The following is a 12,993-nucleotide window of genomic DNA, read 5'->3' as shown; positions in this document are numbered from 1 at the left end:
CTATTAATCATTGAATGATTTAATGCGAGCTCCCCCTCTACAGAGACCAATTCACAAGTTTAGCGTTTACATTTGGTAATCTTTATCTTTTCGCTTGCGCATATTCGATCGGGCTGGATGGATGGAAGAATTGTGGTGCTTCAAGCAAAACGGGATGGCCTGTTGCGTTTGCTCTCGCCAGCCTTCCCTCGTTCTTTCGCTTGGTACAAAGTATACGACGTTACGCAGATTCAGGTCTTTATACGCACTTGATCAATGTGCGTGACCTTGAGGCCGCCTGATATTGACCGCCAACATGCCTGACTGAATCCCAACCGTTTGTTCCTTACAGGGCGGAAAGTATGGGATGGGGATGGTTTACTACCTCTGTTATTACATTTGGCGCCATCAAGGTTAGCATGAGATTCGAACTACGGGCTAGAACACGGTCTCAATATCTGACCTCCCACTCAGGAAGCAAACGGACCACGTCGAGTTTTGTTTCTTTTTGTCTTTTTGGCACCGTGAACGCGCTATATACGACAACATGGGTGAGTTTGACTAATCGTTTTTTTTTCTTTCTAAATAGACGAACTTAATCTTCGTCAGGATTTCTTGATGGACTGGTCTCTTCTCAATCCACATGTCCAATACCCTTTACTTCGAACAGAAGTCCTCTATCCCAATCATGTCTATGTAGGTTAAAACCTTCTTCATTTGTCTCTTCTCACAGAGATTCCGTTGCGATTGTGACAGTTGTATTATGTCGCCATGGTAAGTTCTGCTGTTCCGGTCTGGGAAACGGACTCTCACACATTTTAATCATTTCCTTCCCAGATAACCAATGTTCTTATCCGTTTCATATGGGTAATCTACATCCCATTCTCCGGGCCCAAGAGTATCTACTTGAGCCAGTTTATTGCCGCTCTATTAGAGGTCCTTCGACGATGTCAATGGAATTTTTGTATGTCCCCCAGGAAATTCAATTTAATATCGCATTCTCACACTTCTTGCAGATCGATTAGAGAACGAACATCTCGGTAACATGGATCAGTACCGTGTTACTCGGGAAGTTCCACTTCCGTACTCTTTGGACGACGACGCGGAGGATGATGACGACAAGCAATGAATAACGAGACCCCAAATATTCCGTCCCTGGTCCTAGTAAGTATTGAGTAGCAATTACATTCTCTGTGATAAATGTTGAATGCTGGATCTGGAATAGCACGAAATTGGTAGCGTCTACTTCATACTCGAAGCAACCTGTTCCAGTTCCCTCGCTACGAGTGAATTCGGAGCTTTCTGAATAAGTTGTCTTGATCATCGATGTCATCAATGATGTCGACAAAGAAAAATCACAACGGGACATACTGAAGGTTCCCTTTGTCACCCCGGTCTTTACATTCCTTACCGGCCATGCGCCATTCTTCACACCGAACATATAAGTCGACGCGTTTGGGTGGGTCACATCGCGCAACGTAGGGAACCGCTTCTTTTAACCGTTTCTTTTCCACTAGATGGCGGACGAAGGGTTCATATCCTATCGGACTTCTCTTTGATTTGGAAAATGCTTCTAAGCCTTCGAAGTCTCTAATTTCTGTTAGAGCATATAGTTTGATGTACCAGAAACTGAAAATAAAACCGCGTTCAGTTTGAACAATTCGACTGCGGGAGAGCTCACCGTTTATCGGAAACTTTGAAGTCCGTTTTAAGTTTGTCTGCTCGTTTGAGCATTCCATTCAGAATACAAACCCGGATAGTTTCGTTCACGCTCAGGCCAAAGAAAGATATCTTCCCGTCGGCCTCCGCTTCAAGTTGTTGCTGAAGGGTTAATAATCGGGCGTTTTCGTCCATCATCTGAAAAAGGGAAGAAAACCAAGGTTGTCGGACACATGGAACAATAACAATAATTAATTCATTCACACCTTTGCTTCGAATCCTCTGTCGCGATCTTCTGAGAAAAATTTTTGAGCGGACTTCACCGCTGAGATTTTCGAAGCTGGGTCCTATACGGTTCGGAGAAACAGGTTGATGTGTGTCCCTCACATGATGGACGGTAAAGAAAACTCACCGACATCTTGGAAGCCTCGTCCAGCGCAAGTACAGCACTTTCCACCCGTCTATCATCAGAATAATAGAAATCTCGGAGCATGTCCCGGTTCTGCTCTCGAGCATACACTTGCAACAGCCGGCTGGCAGGTGCAAGCCGCGCCCCGCCATCCTCGATGAGACGGAAGAATGTCCCCAGGGTAAGGTGCTTGTGTAGGTGGAGGAGCACCTGATAAACTGCGGCGGAGAAATAAGCAGGATTTTTTCACATGAGAGGTATTCAACTGACTGAGATCGGTATCGCCACTGTCAACGGCTTTTTCAAGTGCCAAATGGTCCTCTTTCATTGAGAGTAGTAAAGGCACTTGATCTGAGGCCCTGGACTCATGGTCTAGTAGCTTTTTGGAAGTAAAGAATTAAGTCAATGTATTATTCATAGGATAACCGGGTCTACCTTCGTTGCAAGACCTGTCCGTCCAACCTCCCAGGCACGCTTGGCAATCTCAGCGTAGCTAACATCCGTGCCGCCCAAGGTCTTGAATTTGTCCACGATCATAGCGCACACCTCATCGTCTGCCCCGAGTTCAGCATCTTTCCCTGATCCGGTCGTTGTAGGTTTGGATCGGAGAATCTTAGCACTTGCCCAATGCTTCAATACCACATCGGCTTTCAGGGAAAGGAATGTGGATATTCTGAGAGCTAACAAATGCATATTTCGTGCCGTGAGGCGCGAGACAAGATGCGAAGGGGACGTGTAGGAATACCTAATAAAAAGTTGACATGTCAACGAGACGTTCAAGAAAAGCGACTCACTGCGCGTATGTCAACGGGATACCGATCTCGAAATAACGGACTGCATTGAGAACCTTCAATGTTTGACCCATGTTCACAAAATCTGTGGGATTGTAGAAGTCAAGGAAACCTCGTCCGAATTTGGCTGCCTGAAAGGAACTTAGTAAGCGATAATAATCCCTGAGGAGGGAGCAGCATTTACGTTCAGAAGTCGCCTTTGCCAATAAGGTTCCCATTCTTGTCCAGCGGCGTCAATACACCCGTCAACTGCAGCAGCGAGTTCCGGTCGTATACTTCGAATGCTTTCATCCGCTTTGGGAGAACGACGAGAAAAACTTTCCCATACATCATACAGTATTGCAGCGGGAGAAGAGGATCCAGGGCGAAATATGGATAAGCTAGAGGCTGTTAGTCTAATTGTTAGACAAAGACTTCCAGAATGGTAGTTGCGACTTACAGGGAACTTTCTGTATTAAATCGCAAGTATCTTGTGAGACCACTCTGACCCCGTCTGCCTCTGTGACCGCAAATATGTTCCCGAGATATGAATATCTTAATTATGTTTTTGTTAGTATATTCGCATCTGAACGAGGCGGGTCAAACTTACTCTAGCGTGTCCGCAAAAGGGCCCACGAGAACTGCTATAGATTCCCAGGTCACGAGGATAGCATCGTTTCCACACCATTCAACTTGTTGTGCTTGCCCTTCAGCGTGGGATACAGTCGCGGTATCAAATTCTGCCATTCGTCGCTGGAAATCCGTAGACACCACTAGTAAAGTGCCCGAGAAGGTCAGAAGCGCGAGTGATTTCCCATTTGGAGAGGGTGAAACGTGTGTAAATGGTCCTTGAGATAATCGTTGATCAATGCTTTCCAGATTGTCCACGGTATATATGGTATTATCCACCGACAATAAAACTTCAATATGCCGTGAGATGTTAATATCGGGGGGTATGATGCTCCAGGAGCTGGGAGGTTCCGATAGACCTTTAGGGGAATGTAAACGAATTGAGGTGTAGGAAAAGGAAAAGGGTAGCGAATACCTGGATTAGCCAAATTCAAAGGTCGACCACCTTCCCATCCCTTGACCTCGAGAAGGCTTAATGAACCAGCCAAAGCAACTAATCCGTTTTCATGAATCCTCGCGTCTACGACACCAGACTCCGCTGTTTCACCTCCAAGAGAATGCTGCTGATAGTCTCCTTGCAAATCGTAGATTCGGTAGGTGCCTTCTTCATTGAGGACTACCAGTCGTTCATCAAACGTCCATCCAAAACGTATTATCTTGGCTTGTTCCCACTGTGACAATGATAATGAGATTGACACCAATATGAGTAAACCAGATTATCCACACTGAACAACAACAATCCCTCGCCAGCCGAAGAATAAACTTGTATTTGAGATTTCGTGAATGCAGGTGTTGAACGTCCAAGAGCAATTAGTTTCGTGTTATTCCTCATTAATGCTGAGAATTTACACTTAATGAAGTACTAGCCGTGAATGCCAACGATGAATACACACCGAGAGGACCACCATACTTGCAACCCGCCACGATGTAGTCACTCAAGTCTGGCAGCTTCCCAGCAGGGAACGAGTATAGCTGCTGTCGCCGGTAGAACACATTCCCATCTTGCATAGCTTGCCATGTTGCTGTAGGGTGTTCTGGCATCGGTAAAGAAGTCGCGGTCCTACTTCGTACAAGAACCCCGTCTGGTCGTGACCGGGTGCCTCGGTCTTCCAAGAAAGGCAGACGGTTCTCACCCTAGCTGCTCGACGCTGCAGGATCGCACTCTCCACGTTCGTTCACAAGTTACGATTGAAGACAAGGCAGTCGAAATGGTTTCCATTGAGAATCTTTTGTTACATACTAGTTGGTGTTACTCTCTACGTCCAGATATCAAATGCAAGAAAGCTTAAAAATACAAATAATGTTACGCTACGTCCATCGGAAACAAAAAATAAAAACAAGGCAGCCAAGAAGACGACCAGGTGGATATACGCGAAATTAGACTAGTTGAATGGGCACCCGTGCTCGAACGTCGTCCTGACCGATAAGAACAGAAACGTCCAGGTAATACTATGGTAACCGTGAGTTTGAAATTCTACTGTCCTGATAGGGTTTCAACAGAGAGGGGCACACCTTGACGCTTACTCCCGCCCAGTCTATAGAAGGGAGTATACCCTGAATGAGAAGAAATTTAGCCTTATGTAGGCCATCAGGTAGGGCAGCCTGGGAGTCCAGAGTGGGATGTTTTTCAGGACCAAGTTGGTGTCGGGGTCGTTTTGGAAAACCTATGCATATGCTAGTATGCAGAGGCTGCGAGTCCGAAAACACAGCGTGCATAGGAAGCCGAGGCAGAGGTTTTTCCTTCTCGGACTCCTCTTCCTGAGCGGGACTTTTGGGTATCGGGGACCACGACGATATCGAGCCAGCACGACTTCGGGCAACGCGTTTCAAGAGCTTGCCTCCTCTCGAAGAATCAGAATCGTCACTGTTAGTAGAGGGGGTTTGAGGTGGCGTTGGAGGCAGAGGATGAGGTTCAGTAACTGTTATTTTGCGGACAAGTGTAACGGATATCGTAGCATCCGAAGCAATCTCCTTGGCCAAGGTTAGGGAACGAGGGGTTGTAGTGAAAACGACATAGTAAGGAATGAATGAGGAACGTGAGAAAGTAACCGGGGTGGGAAGGGTGATCTACAACACAGTCAAACCTGAAACCTGCTAAGAATGATGTTGACCTACAGCACAGCGGAAAGGCATTGGCCTGTCCGATCGTAAGGGCATTTCCAGCCATGAAACATTCTCTTTCGGGGAGCAATCGACCGACTGGAAGTCGAGGTCGGGGTGGTAGATTAAAGGGACCTCAAGACTAGGGAAAGATATGAAATGTTCGTCAGGACAAGCATCATATAAACCCCGGTGGTACGAAACGGAACGTACAAAGACGGATATTCAGAGGCATCAGTTGGTTCCCACGCAACCTGAAGTTTGTACTCCACACAAAAATACCGCGACGACGACGACGACAGACCCGAACCTGTAGACTGTGAGGTAGAGGCGAATGTAGGTGGTAGTTCTTCCCCAGGTCTGCAGCTTCGAGGGAGCTCGAATTCGAAAGGATATAGTCGGTTGTGAAGATCCGAACTCCCGTTATTCTTGAGACTGGGAACGCTCGGACGTTTCCTGAGACTCGAAAAAGCGCCCTTCAGTATGCCAGAACGATTAGGAAGGAATTCAGAGCTTGACGAGACAGGTATTATCCTGCAGGAAGAGAAGAAGACGTGTTTGTGCATGTCCGGTCGAGTCCCCGGTGTGCTGTTGAAACCGTCGTTCGAATCACTGTATGAGAACGATCCTTCGATCTGCGGCGTGGGTGAAATTGGTATGATTGACAGCGCAATGGCATTGAATACCATACCGAGACTGAGAGACGTCCAGCTTGTGAGCAGGCGGGATCCAATTCAACAGTTCCGCCAACTTTATCGCCACTGCCGAACGCCGGTATCATTGCCGGGCTATCAGTATTCGAGTTCACGACCTTCACAGACGGGCTGTAGACTTTCAACACCGTCATCAACGACCTAAAAGAACGCGAAGGAATGCCGTTCCGTTAGTGTTTCCTTGCGAAGACGCGAAGGTAAGCGTACCGCTGTATTGAGACATGCGGATAGGTGGGGGTGGTGGGGGTGGAGATGGAGATATGATTGAAGCTTGAAGGTGGGCGGCTCTCATTTGATAGCGATCCGACACGTTGACGAAGCATCTAGGATGGTGCAACTGAGAACCGGACGGGGAAAGGAAATCGGAAGGGAGAAGAAAACGAAAGAGAACAAATATACAAAACGGATTTTGAAACAAATTCACGCGTTACATGAAGTGACCTCCAGTAACTAAATTAGGGTAGAGGGAGGAAGTTACCGACAGACTGGTAAATCGAGTACTTACGGCAGTATACAGGCAGGCACGCGAGATGCCACACAGCCGTAAGGACTTTAGCGGGCCGACCGGTCTGGGAGTTCTGAGATTCAGAGTGCACTTACGTGCTGGCCATTATTTGCGACTTGTGTGCTTGCAAGTTGCGGTTGTGGATTGCGGCCAGAGGCTCTCGTACCTGCAGCTGAGGACATGGTTGTTTGTTGAAGGGCTGGAATCTAAATACAAAGATCTATCGGCCTGCACTACATACGCACGCGGTGCCGTACTGTAGATCGTCGCACATGCAACCAAGTTTCTGATGGAAGAATGTAGGTCTTTTCCGTCTGATCTCCGAACTTGGTTACCGTAAAGCAGTCAGGATCGCAGAACGTGGTCCCTGGTCAACGTTTGAATATCCCGTTCAACCTGTTGTTTGGCCACAAATCATTGAAATCAAACTCTATGTGGCTTCCGAAGAGTTTCAGCCAGCACGCATGAAAACATCGGATGATCATGATCTGATTTCCAAACCCTGCGGAAAGTGTTGACAAGTCGCACTGAAGTCAATGATAATGATAATTATGTAGCGATTTGCAGGTGCTCTGATACACTGACGGAGTCGTGGGCCGTCTGGTAAGTTAACGCCAAAGACCACAGTCAAGTGGCGAGAACCCTGTCACCTAGAAATCATAAGTAGAGCTGCAGAAAGACGTATTTATTCCAGTCCTTGGAAGATATTAATAGTTGGCATGTCACGTGCCACGAGATAAGATGGATTTTAATCTTATCGTGTAACGTTTCACTGTAACTCGTTACTTGTCTTCTTCCTTCGAAATGAAGGTCATCATCACCGGTAAGTCCATTCTTTCATACTTGCTTCCGTTTTGTATCATCTATCCGCTGCAGGTGCATCTGGCCTACTCGGGACTGCCATGCGCAGAGCCTTTATGGCAAAGCCCAACACCGAAATCCTTGCTCTTTCTAACTCTCGGACTGGCCCCGGATTGGTACCTCTGGATCTCACGGACAAAGACGCTGTCAATACCAAATTTCGCGAATTCAAACCAGATTGTTCGTTCGTTACGAGATCCGAGGAAGCACACCATTGACTTCAAGGTGTCATGTTTTTAGGGATTATACATTGTGCTGCAGAAAGGCGTCCAGATGTTGCTGAAAAGGTGCGCAATTTTTTTTTCGAATTTAAGGATGGATAACGTTCTAACAGAGGTTACGAGTAGAATCCCGAGGCCACACGACGGGTGCGCTTAGACCTCGTTCTGCGTTAGGGTCGATCATTCATGGTTCCAATGCACATGGGTAGCTCAATGCAGAAGTCCCCGCGCATCTTGCTTCGCTTGCGAAATCCTTAGGAAGCTTCATCGTTTATATATCAACCGGTAGGCACAACGCCGGTTACGATAAGCGTTTCTGATTCTGTAACAGACTATGTCTTTGATGGAACCTCGCCTCCCTACAAGCCATCCGAGAAAACTAACCCTCTCAATCTGTACGGTCAGACGAAGCGCGACGGAGAACAGGCCGTTCTATCCATCGATGATGCTCATGTCATCGTTCTAAGGGTTCCCGTACTGTATACCTCATTTCTTTCGATCTTCGGTACTTTTATACAAATTCTTATATCGCCCAAAGGTACGGTCCCGCGCCCAAAAATTCGGATAGCGCTGTCAATGTCTTAGTAGACGTTGTTCAAGATCAGACCGGGAAACAATACAACATGGATCATTATGCCACGAGATACCCTACCAACGTCGAGGATATCGGAGATTTTCTTGTTAGATTGTCAGGTAGAGTTTACCTCTCTCTCGCTTGAGTGGAGCTCTTTTGTATACTTATGTCTGTTTTACAGACTTACCACAGAACCAACCTATTCCCCAAATTTTGCATTATTCTGCGGCAGAACCTTTTACCAAGTACGAGATGTGCTTGATATTCGCTAAGATCTTAGGCGTTCCACATGGGCATATCATCCCTGACGCGGAGCCGCCGAAAGGTGCTAGCGCAGCGTCCAGACCTCGGGACTGTCATTTGGACACGTTGAAAACGGAGGATCTGTGTGTTGAGGGTGGACTCGGGCTTTCTTTATTCGAAGAGTGGTGGTCGGCTTACCTGAAGAAGTGATTGTAAGTGACCGACCCTGTAAGGCTTTTTTTTTTTCACCATGTAAGGCTGTTCTTTCACTTTGTGTGTTCGAATTCGAAGGCTTAGTAAAGACATTACAGATTAATCCCTGCATAAACTATACATAGTTATGTACAACCGCGCCAAATCCCGTGAGAAGCAACCGTGTATTACTTTTTGAAACCATTTGGAACCTTCTTATTGATACCCCGCGCTCCTCCAACTTGTCTAATTTGGTGAGGCTTCGAATGAGGTCAGTACCCGCACTTCGCACCAGAATCAAATCAATAGCTTACCGCTATACATCATGAACATCTTCTACTTTTCAACAGGTGTGTCAAACTTTTGAGCAAGGCTCTCGCTCTTCATTTGCGGGCCGCCCTTACGTGAGACGGAGCCACCACCAACGGCTTCCAATTTGTTCTATAGCCCAAAAGGAAGAAGAAAAGATTCAGATGAGTCCCCCCGCTCTTGCAGGTGAAGCCAGAGAAGGGGACGACAAGCACTCACCGCATCCCTATTCAAGACATCATCGTGGTGACGCAAATGCTCAAAGTACTCTGGGTAACGGAGGAAGTACAAGATCAGCTCGTTTTTCCCGAAAGCAGGTGGTAGCCAACTTACGTCCTCTCTGGTCATAGTCCAAAACAGACTCGATGGTCAAACACCTGCCCTCAGCGACGGCGTTGACGGAAGAGGCACCCATGGGAATGTGTGACCCTGAAAGTTCGAGGGGGGGAGAGTTTGTTCCGTGTCGGTTGTGAGAGTAGCAAGGCATGTTTTTCTGTTTTGGAGACTGTTGTTTTTGTTTTTCCTACGAGGGGCAGGAGATTGCTGGATAAAGACCTTGGGAAGCTTTGGTCGATGGCTTTTTGTAGTGGGAAATTGGAGCGAGTACTTATACTAGGTCAGTTCTACGTCATGATACAGTCACCATGAAATAACCAAGAAACGAGCGGGCGGGCGAGTAGGTCCGGGTTCAGGTGACATGATAGATATGATAGCGTTGTCTTAGACCACCTTAGCGCAATGGGTATGCGGTGGGCACTCCAATTCTTAGGCGCCTAACATACCTAACATCACCTCGGTGGTGAAGCCATCAGGGTGAGGTTCAGAGCCCAAAAATGAATGTTACTCGACTAGTAGCGAGCTTTAGCTCGACGTATTGTAAGAAGTTAATCAGTCCTGCCATTGATCTTCGTACGCCGTTTTCCGGAAATCAATATCTATCTTTACAACGATCGTTAGGAATCCCACACTTTAATGAAGCGACCGAGGGAAACATCGGTTTCTAAGAGTAAATCAAGGCTTGACGTCCGCCAACCCATCGACCTGGAATGAGCGGTTGTCGATCCCTCGGTCGTCGGTCCTTGCGAAAGCACTCTTCTGCAATCAACCCATTTTGTTAGCGGACCCGGAAGGTACTTAGCGGAAGGAGACAAAGACAATCATTTGGGGAGTTGCTTTACTCAGTTTACGAGACTCACGATCCCTGAGATGAACTAGCGCAAGCTATTTATCAGCATCAGATACGAACTCGTTTGACGACTTGCATTGTGGGCCCTTCCATAAACTGAAGTTGGTATCAACTTCGTTCACTTGAATAGTGCAAGTCAGCATCTCAAGTCCACCAAGGTGTAGATTCCTACTAATAATATCATTGCGTACAGCCCGAAATCAAATCTTCAGAATACCCATCTTATTACCCCGGAACGTATGCAAATAATTTTAATAGCGTCCATGGATGTTCCGATACCTCTACAAAAAACCAATTATCCGTAAATAAATAGCAGAAAGAAACCATGAGTGTCACATATACAGAATATGCAGAGACAAACACCCTTAACGCGTACACGAAAGCCTAATAATCCAGAAAGGGAGAAAGGACATTGGAGGAAATGTTGTTTTCTACATTGATCGATTTACTTCAAGCCAATTCGCTTATAGGTAACGAGACCACCTAGAGCTATCGAGTACCCTAGAAGAGCGCTGACGTTAACGACACAGGAAAAGACCAAGTAAGTAAAAACACGCACCGAAAACCTGTAGCGGCGTTACAGGCGAGCCAAAGATCAAAACGGAACCGGTGATCAATAAGATATCCTTTGAGTTTAAACCGAGTCAGGCCCGTGACATGAATGATATATACCCAAGAGCATACCTTGAAAACGCCAGCGAGTGTCAATGCAAGTCCACTGGCGGCGCCAACCAGGAACACAGCGGCGATATTGAGTAAAAACGCAACCGAAGCGTTGCTGATCAGGATGACGGGACCTATCCTTGCGAGTTCATAGAAAGGTGCGAGACCCTCTGTGAACGGTAAGGCCAGTAGATTCAAGGCTGCGCAGACCGGGGCGTAGTAGTGCAGAGAGACAAGAGGATCCATCTTGAGTCCATGAAGGAGCAGTTGGATCATAACAAGCCGGGAGGCCTCAAACTGTAGAACAAATTAATCAGTATCAAATGACATGCCGATGACAGATGGAATGCTTACAGCGACGGCAGCGGATTGAACGATGAAACCAAAGAGGTTAAACCTCAGCTCACCATGCGAAGCAAGAGCGACACCGACCGAGATGAGAAGCACAATCGCGGCCAGTTTTCTGCTGGGTTCCTGTATGCGAATCACCCATGATATAAGGAGGATTGCCACTGGTGTGAAAGCCTGAAATTAGGTTCGAGAAAATCGTGAGAACTCCGGACCTGTCAAAGCCAAGATAAGGTATCACCTTCAGCATCTGTATGTAAGATACGCTCAGATACAGATAGGCAGTGTTGCTGAGGATAAGGCTGGCACTGAAGAGCACCCCAATGGGAAGAATGGATTTCAAGAACATGTCCTTCGTAACGTTTACGTCCTTGACACCATCTAACAGCGACGTCGTTTTCTGAAGGACACGCGTCCCTATTGCCTATCGAGTGAAAATCTGGATCAACGACTGGCAACTCGGAAAGATGATAACAACGTACAGCAAAAGTGAGATGCCAGGTTACTGTAAAAACAGGATACTTGAAGTCGAGGGTGTTGTAGAGGTAGTTGTTGTAGATAATAACTGTTGAACTGAGAACAATCCAGACAGGTATTATCATCGTCGCGGAGAGTTTTGGCTTCGGCTTTGGGGTTGTTGCAACAGCTGGCGATGGAAGAGGCGATTCCCCTTCGAATTTTCCCTTCTCCGCTTCGAAAATGACCTCTGACATCTGGTCCTCCTGACCCTTCCCTTCGTGAGACATAGTGGTGGTGGTAAAATGAAGGAAAAGAAAAAGGTCGGTAATAAAGCTGGAGCAAGATATACCTATCAGCGATGAATTAAGGGGGTGCCGTGACTTACAGCGACAAAAAATTGACCAAGGATTAATCTGGAAGGAGTAGAGATTCAGGAGGAACCACGCGACAATGGAATCACAATCAGGACAGAACCTGATGGTGGTCAGAGGAAGAAGAGCGACCTCGTATCCGGAGCTGCCCTGACAGACATTCAATACTTCCCCACGGTCTCTTCGGTGGTCTCTTCGGTCAATCTCTTGCTCATGTCCAGCCTTCAAGGCTATGTCGACAGTCAGTCTCCAGGCCCTTATCACGTCGTATATATAACTCAATGACAGCCATTTAATTGCATATAGAGCGCGTTCTGCTTGTTTTGCAAGATGGAAGATCGATAGTGGCAGGTGTTGTTTGTATTCTCACCTAGCAGCGTTTTAACATGCAACGTTGTTCTGATCCAACAGGGAATAATGGCAGGTTACGACCAAAAATCAAATGTTGTGCTTTCCGACTCGAAAGAAAGAGTTTATAGCATGGAAGAGGGCGTCGAAGAGGTTCCATTGGGCCTGTATTTGGTCAAAGGCGACATGATGTGCGTGTACTACGTGTTCTCTTCTCTTCATCTTGCTGATTAAAATCGATGAACAGAATCCTCATCGGTGAAATAGATGAAAACATTGACCAAGCAGTCGACCTCTCCACGATTCACGCAGAACCATTACCACCAATTCGACATTAGAAAAGTGACCTCGCGACGCAAGACATGTCTTCTTCATTTTTCAGATCCAGACAAAATCACACACCGCACAGGTCGTGGACTCACAATAAAAGCCATCAGCATCAGTACTTGGGAC

General features: G+C 46.8%; 7 protein-coding genes across 8 annotated transcripts; 3 read left to right on the top strand and 4 right to left on the bottom strand.

The window, feature by feature from the left end:
* Positions 1 to 750: 750 nt before the first annotated feature.
* On the top strand, positions 751 to 1,108 carry E1B28_005570 (uncharacterized protein; the record flags this gene model as incomplete). Its single annotated transcript, XM_043150139.1, has 3 exons — positions 751 to 753; positions 817 to 943; positions 996 to 1,108. The coding sequence occupies 3 exons, from the start codon at positions 751 to 753 to the stop codon at positions 1,106 to 1,108; spliced, it is 243 nt and encodes an 80-aa protein (XP_043011224.1).
* A 113-nt stretch (positions 1,109 to 1,221) lies between these two features.
* On the bottom strand, positions 1,222 to 4,508 carry E1B28_005569 (uncharacterized protein; the record flags this gene model as incomplete). The annotated part of the gene is made up of 14 exons (XM_043150138.1): positions 4,341 to 4,508; positions 4,172 to 4,284; positions 3,863 to 4,118; positions 3,428 to 3,806; positions 3,278 to 3,372; positions 3,023 to 3,225; positions 2,842 to 2,969; positions 2,483 to 2,792; positions 2,318 to 2,426; positions 2,051 to 2,265; positions 1,905 to 1,985; positions 1,661 to 1,836; positions 1,351 to 1,608; positions 1,222 to 1,294 (listed from the first exon to the last, which is right to left on the bottom strand). Exons 1-14 carry the CDS (start codon positions 4,486 to 4,488, stop codon positions 1,222 to 1,224), a joined length of 2,544 nt encoding a protein of 847 aa, XP_043011223.1. The 5' UTR covers positions 4,489 to 4,508.
* Positions 4,509 to 4,635: 127 nt separating this feature from the next.
* Positions 4,636 to 6,712, bottom strand: E1B28_005568 (uncharacterized protein). Its single transcript, XM_043150137.1, has 6 exons — positions 6,468 to 6,712; positions 6,239 to 6,401; positions 5,761 to 6,182; positions 5,563 to 5,689; positions 4,960 to 5,514; positions 4,636 to 4,896 (listed from the first exon to the last, which is right to left on the bottom strand). The coding sequence occupies exons 1-6, from the start codon at positions 6,581 to 6,583 to the stop codon at positions 4,825 to 4,827; spliced, it is 1,455 nt and encodes a 484-aa protein (XP_043011222.1). The 5' UTR covers positions 6,584 to 6,712; the 3' UTR covers positions 4,636 to 4,824.
* An 838-nt stretch (positions 6,713 to 7,550) lies between these two features.
* Positions 7,551 to 9,880, top strand: E1B28_005566 (uncharacterized protein). 2 transcript variants are annotated; one of them, XM_043150136.1, is made up of 10 exons: positions 7,551 to 7,588; positions 7,642 to 7,806; positions 7,867 to 7,913; positions 7,974 to 7,994; positions 8,057 to 8,132; positions 8,179 to 8,326; positions 8,386 to 8,540; positions 8,603 to 8,916; positions 8,976 to 9,127; positions 9,207 to 9,880. In XM_043150136.1, exons 1-8 carry the CDS (start codon positions 7,570 to 7,572, stop codon positions 8,872 to 8,874), a joined length of 903 nt encoding a protein of 300 aa, XP_043011220.1. In that variant the 5' UTR covers positions 7,551 to 7,569; the 3' UTR covers positions 8,875 to 8,916; positions 8,976 to 9,127; positions 9,207 to 9,880. The 2 variants fall into 2 exon arrangements, with proteins under 2 accessions (XP_043011220.1, XP_043011219.1); XM_043150135.1 differs by lacking the exon at positions 9,207 to 9,880 and having other exon boundaries at positions 7,642 to 7,913; positions 8,976 to 9,078.
* On the bottom strand, positions 9,193 to 9,580 carry E1B28_005567 (uncharacterized protein; the record flags this gene model as incomplete). Its single annotated transcript, XM_043150134.1, has 3 exons — positions 9,193 to 9,297; positions 9,385 to 9,434; positions 9,499 to 9,580. The coding sequence occupies 3 exons, from the start codon at positions 9,578 to 9,580 to the stop codon at positions 9,193 to 9,195; spliced, it is 237 nt and encodes a 78-aa protein (XP_043011221.1).
* Positions 9,881 to 10,520: 640 nt separating the features above from the next.
* Positions 10,521 to 12,320, bottom strand: E1B28_005565 (uncharacterized protein). The gene is made up of 7 exons (XM_043150133.1): positions 12,207 to 12,320; positions 11,845 to 12,154; positions 11,604 to 11,786; positions 11,369 to 11,539; positions 11,036 to 11,311; positions 10,911 to 10,977; positions 10,521 to 10,852 (listed from the first exon to the last, which is right to left on the bottom strand). Exons 2-7 carry the CDS (start codon positions 12,106 to 12,108, stop codon positions 10,797 to 10,799), a joined length of 1,017 nt encoding a protein of 338 aa, XP_043011218.1. The 5' UTR covers positions 12,109 to 12,154; positions 12,207 to 12,320; the 3' UTR covers positions 10,521 to 10,796.
* An 85-nt stretch (positions 12,321 to 12,405) lies between these two features.
* Positions 12,406 to 12,878, top strand: E1B28_005564 (uncharacterized protein; the record flags this gene model as incomplete). The annotated part of the gene is made up of 4 exons (XM_043150132.1): positions 12,406 to 12,433; positions 12,499 to 12,539; positions 12,604 to 12,731; positions 12,788 to 12,878. The coding sequence occupies 4 exons, from the start codon at positions 12,406 to 12,408 to the stop codon at positions 12,876 to 12,878; spliced, it is 288 nt and encodes a 95-aa protein (XP_043011217.1).
* Between the last annotated feature and the right edge of the window lie 115 nt (positions 12,879 to 12,993).

This window comes from Marasmius oreades, chromosome 3 (assembly GCF_018924745.1).
Source record: "Marasmius oreades isolate 03SP1 chromosome 3, whole genome shotgun sequence".
In the NCBI taxonomy this organism is placed as follows: Eukaryota; Fungi; Basidiomycota; class Agaricomycetes; order Agaricales; family Marasmiaceae; genus Marasmius; species Marasmius oreades.
This window is presented reverse-complemented; position numbering and strand designations above follow the sequence as displayed.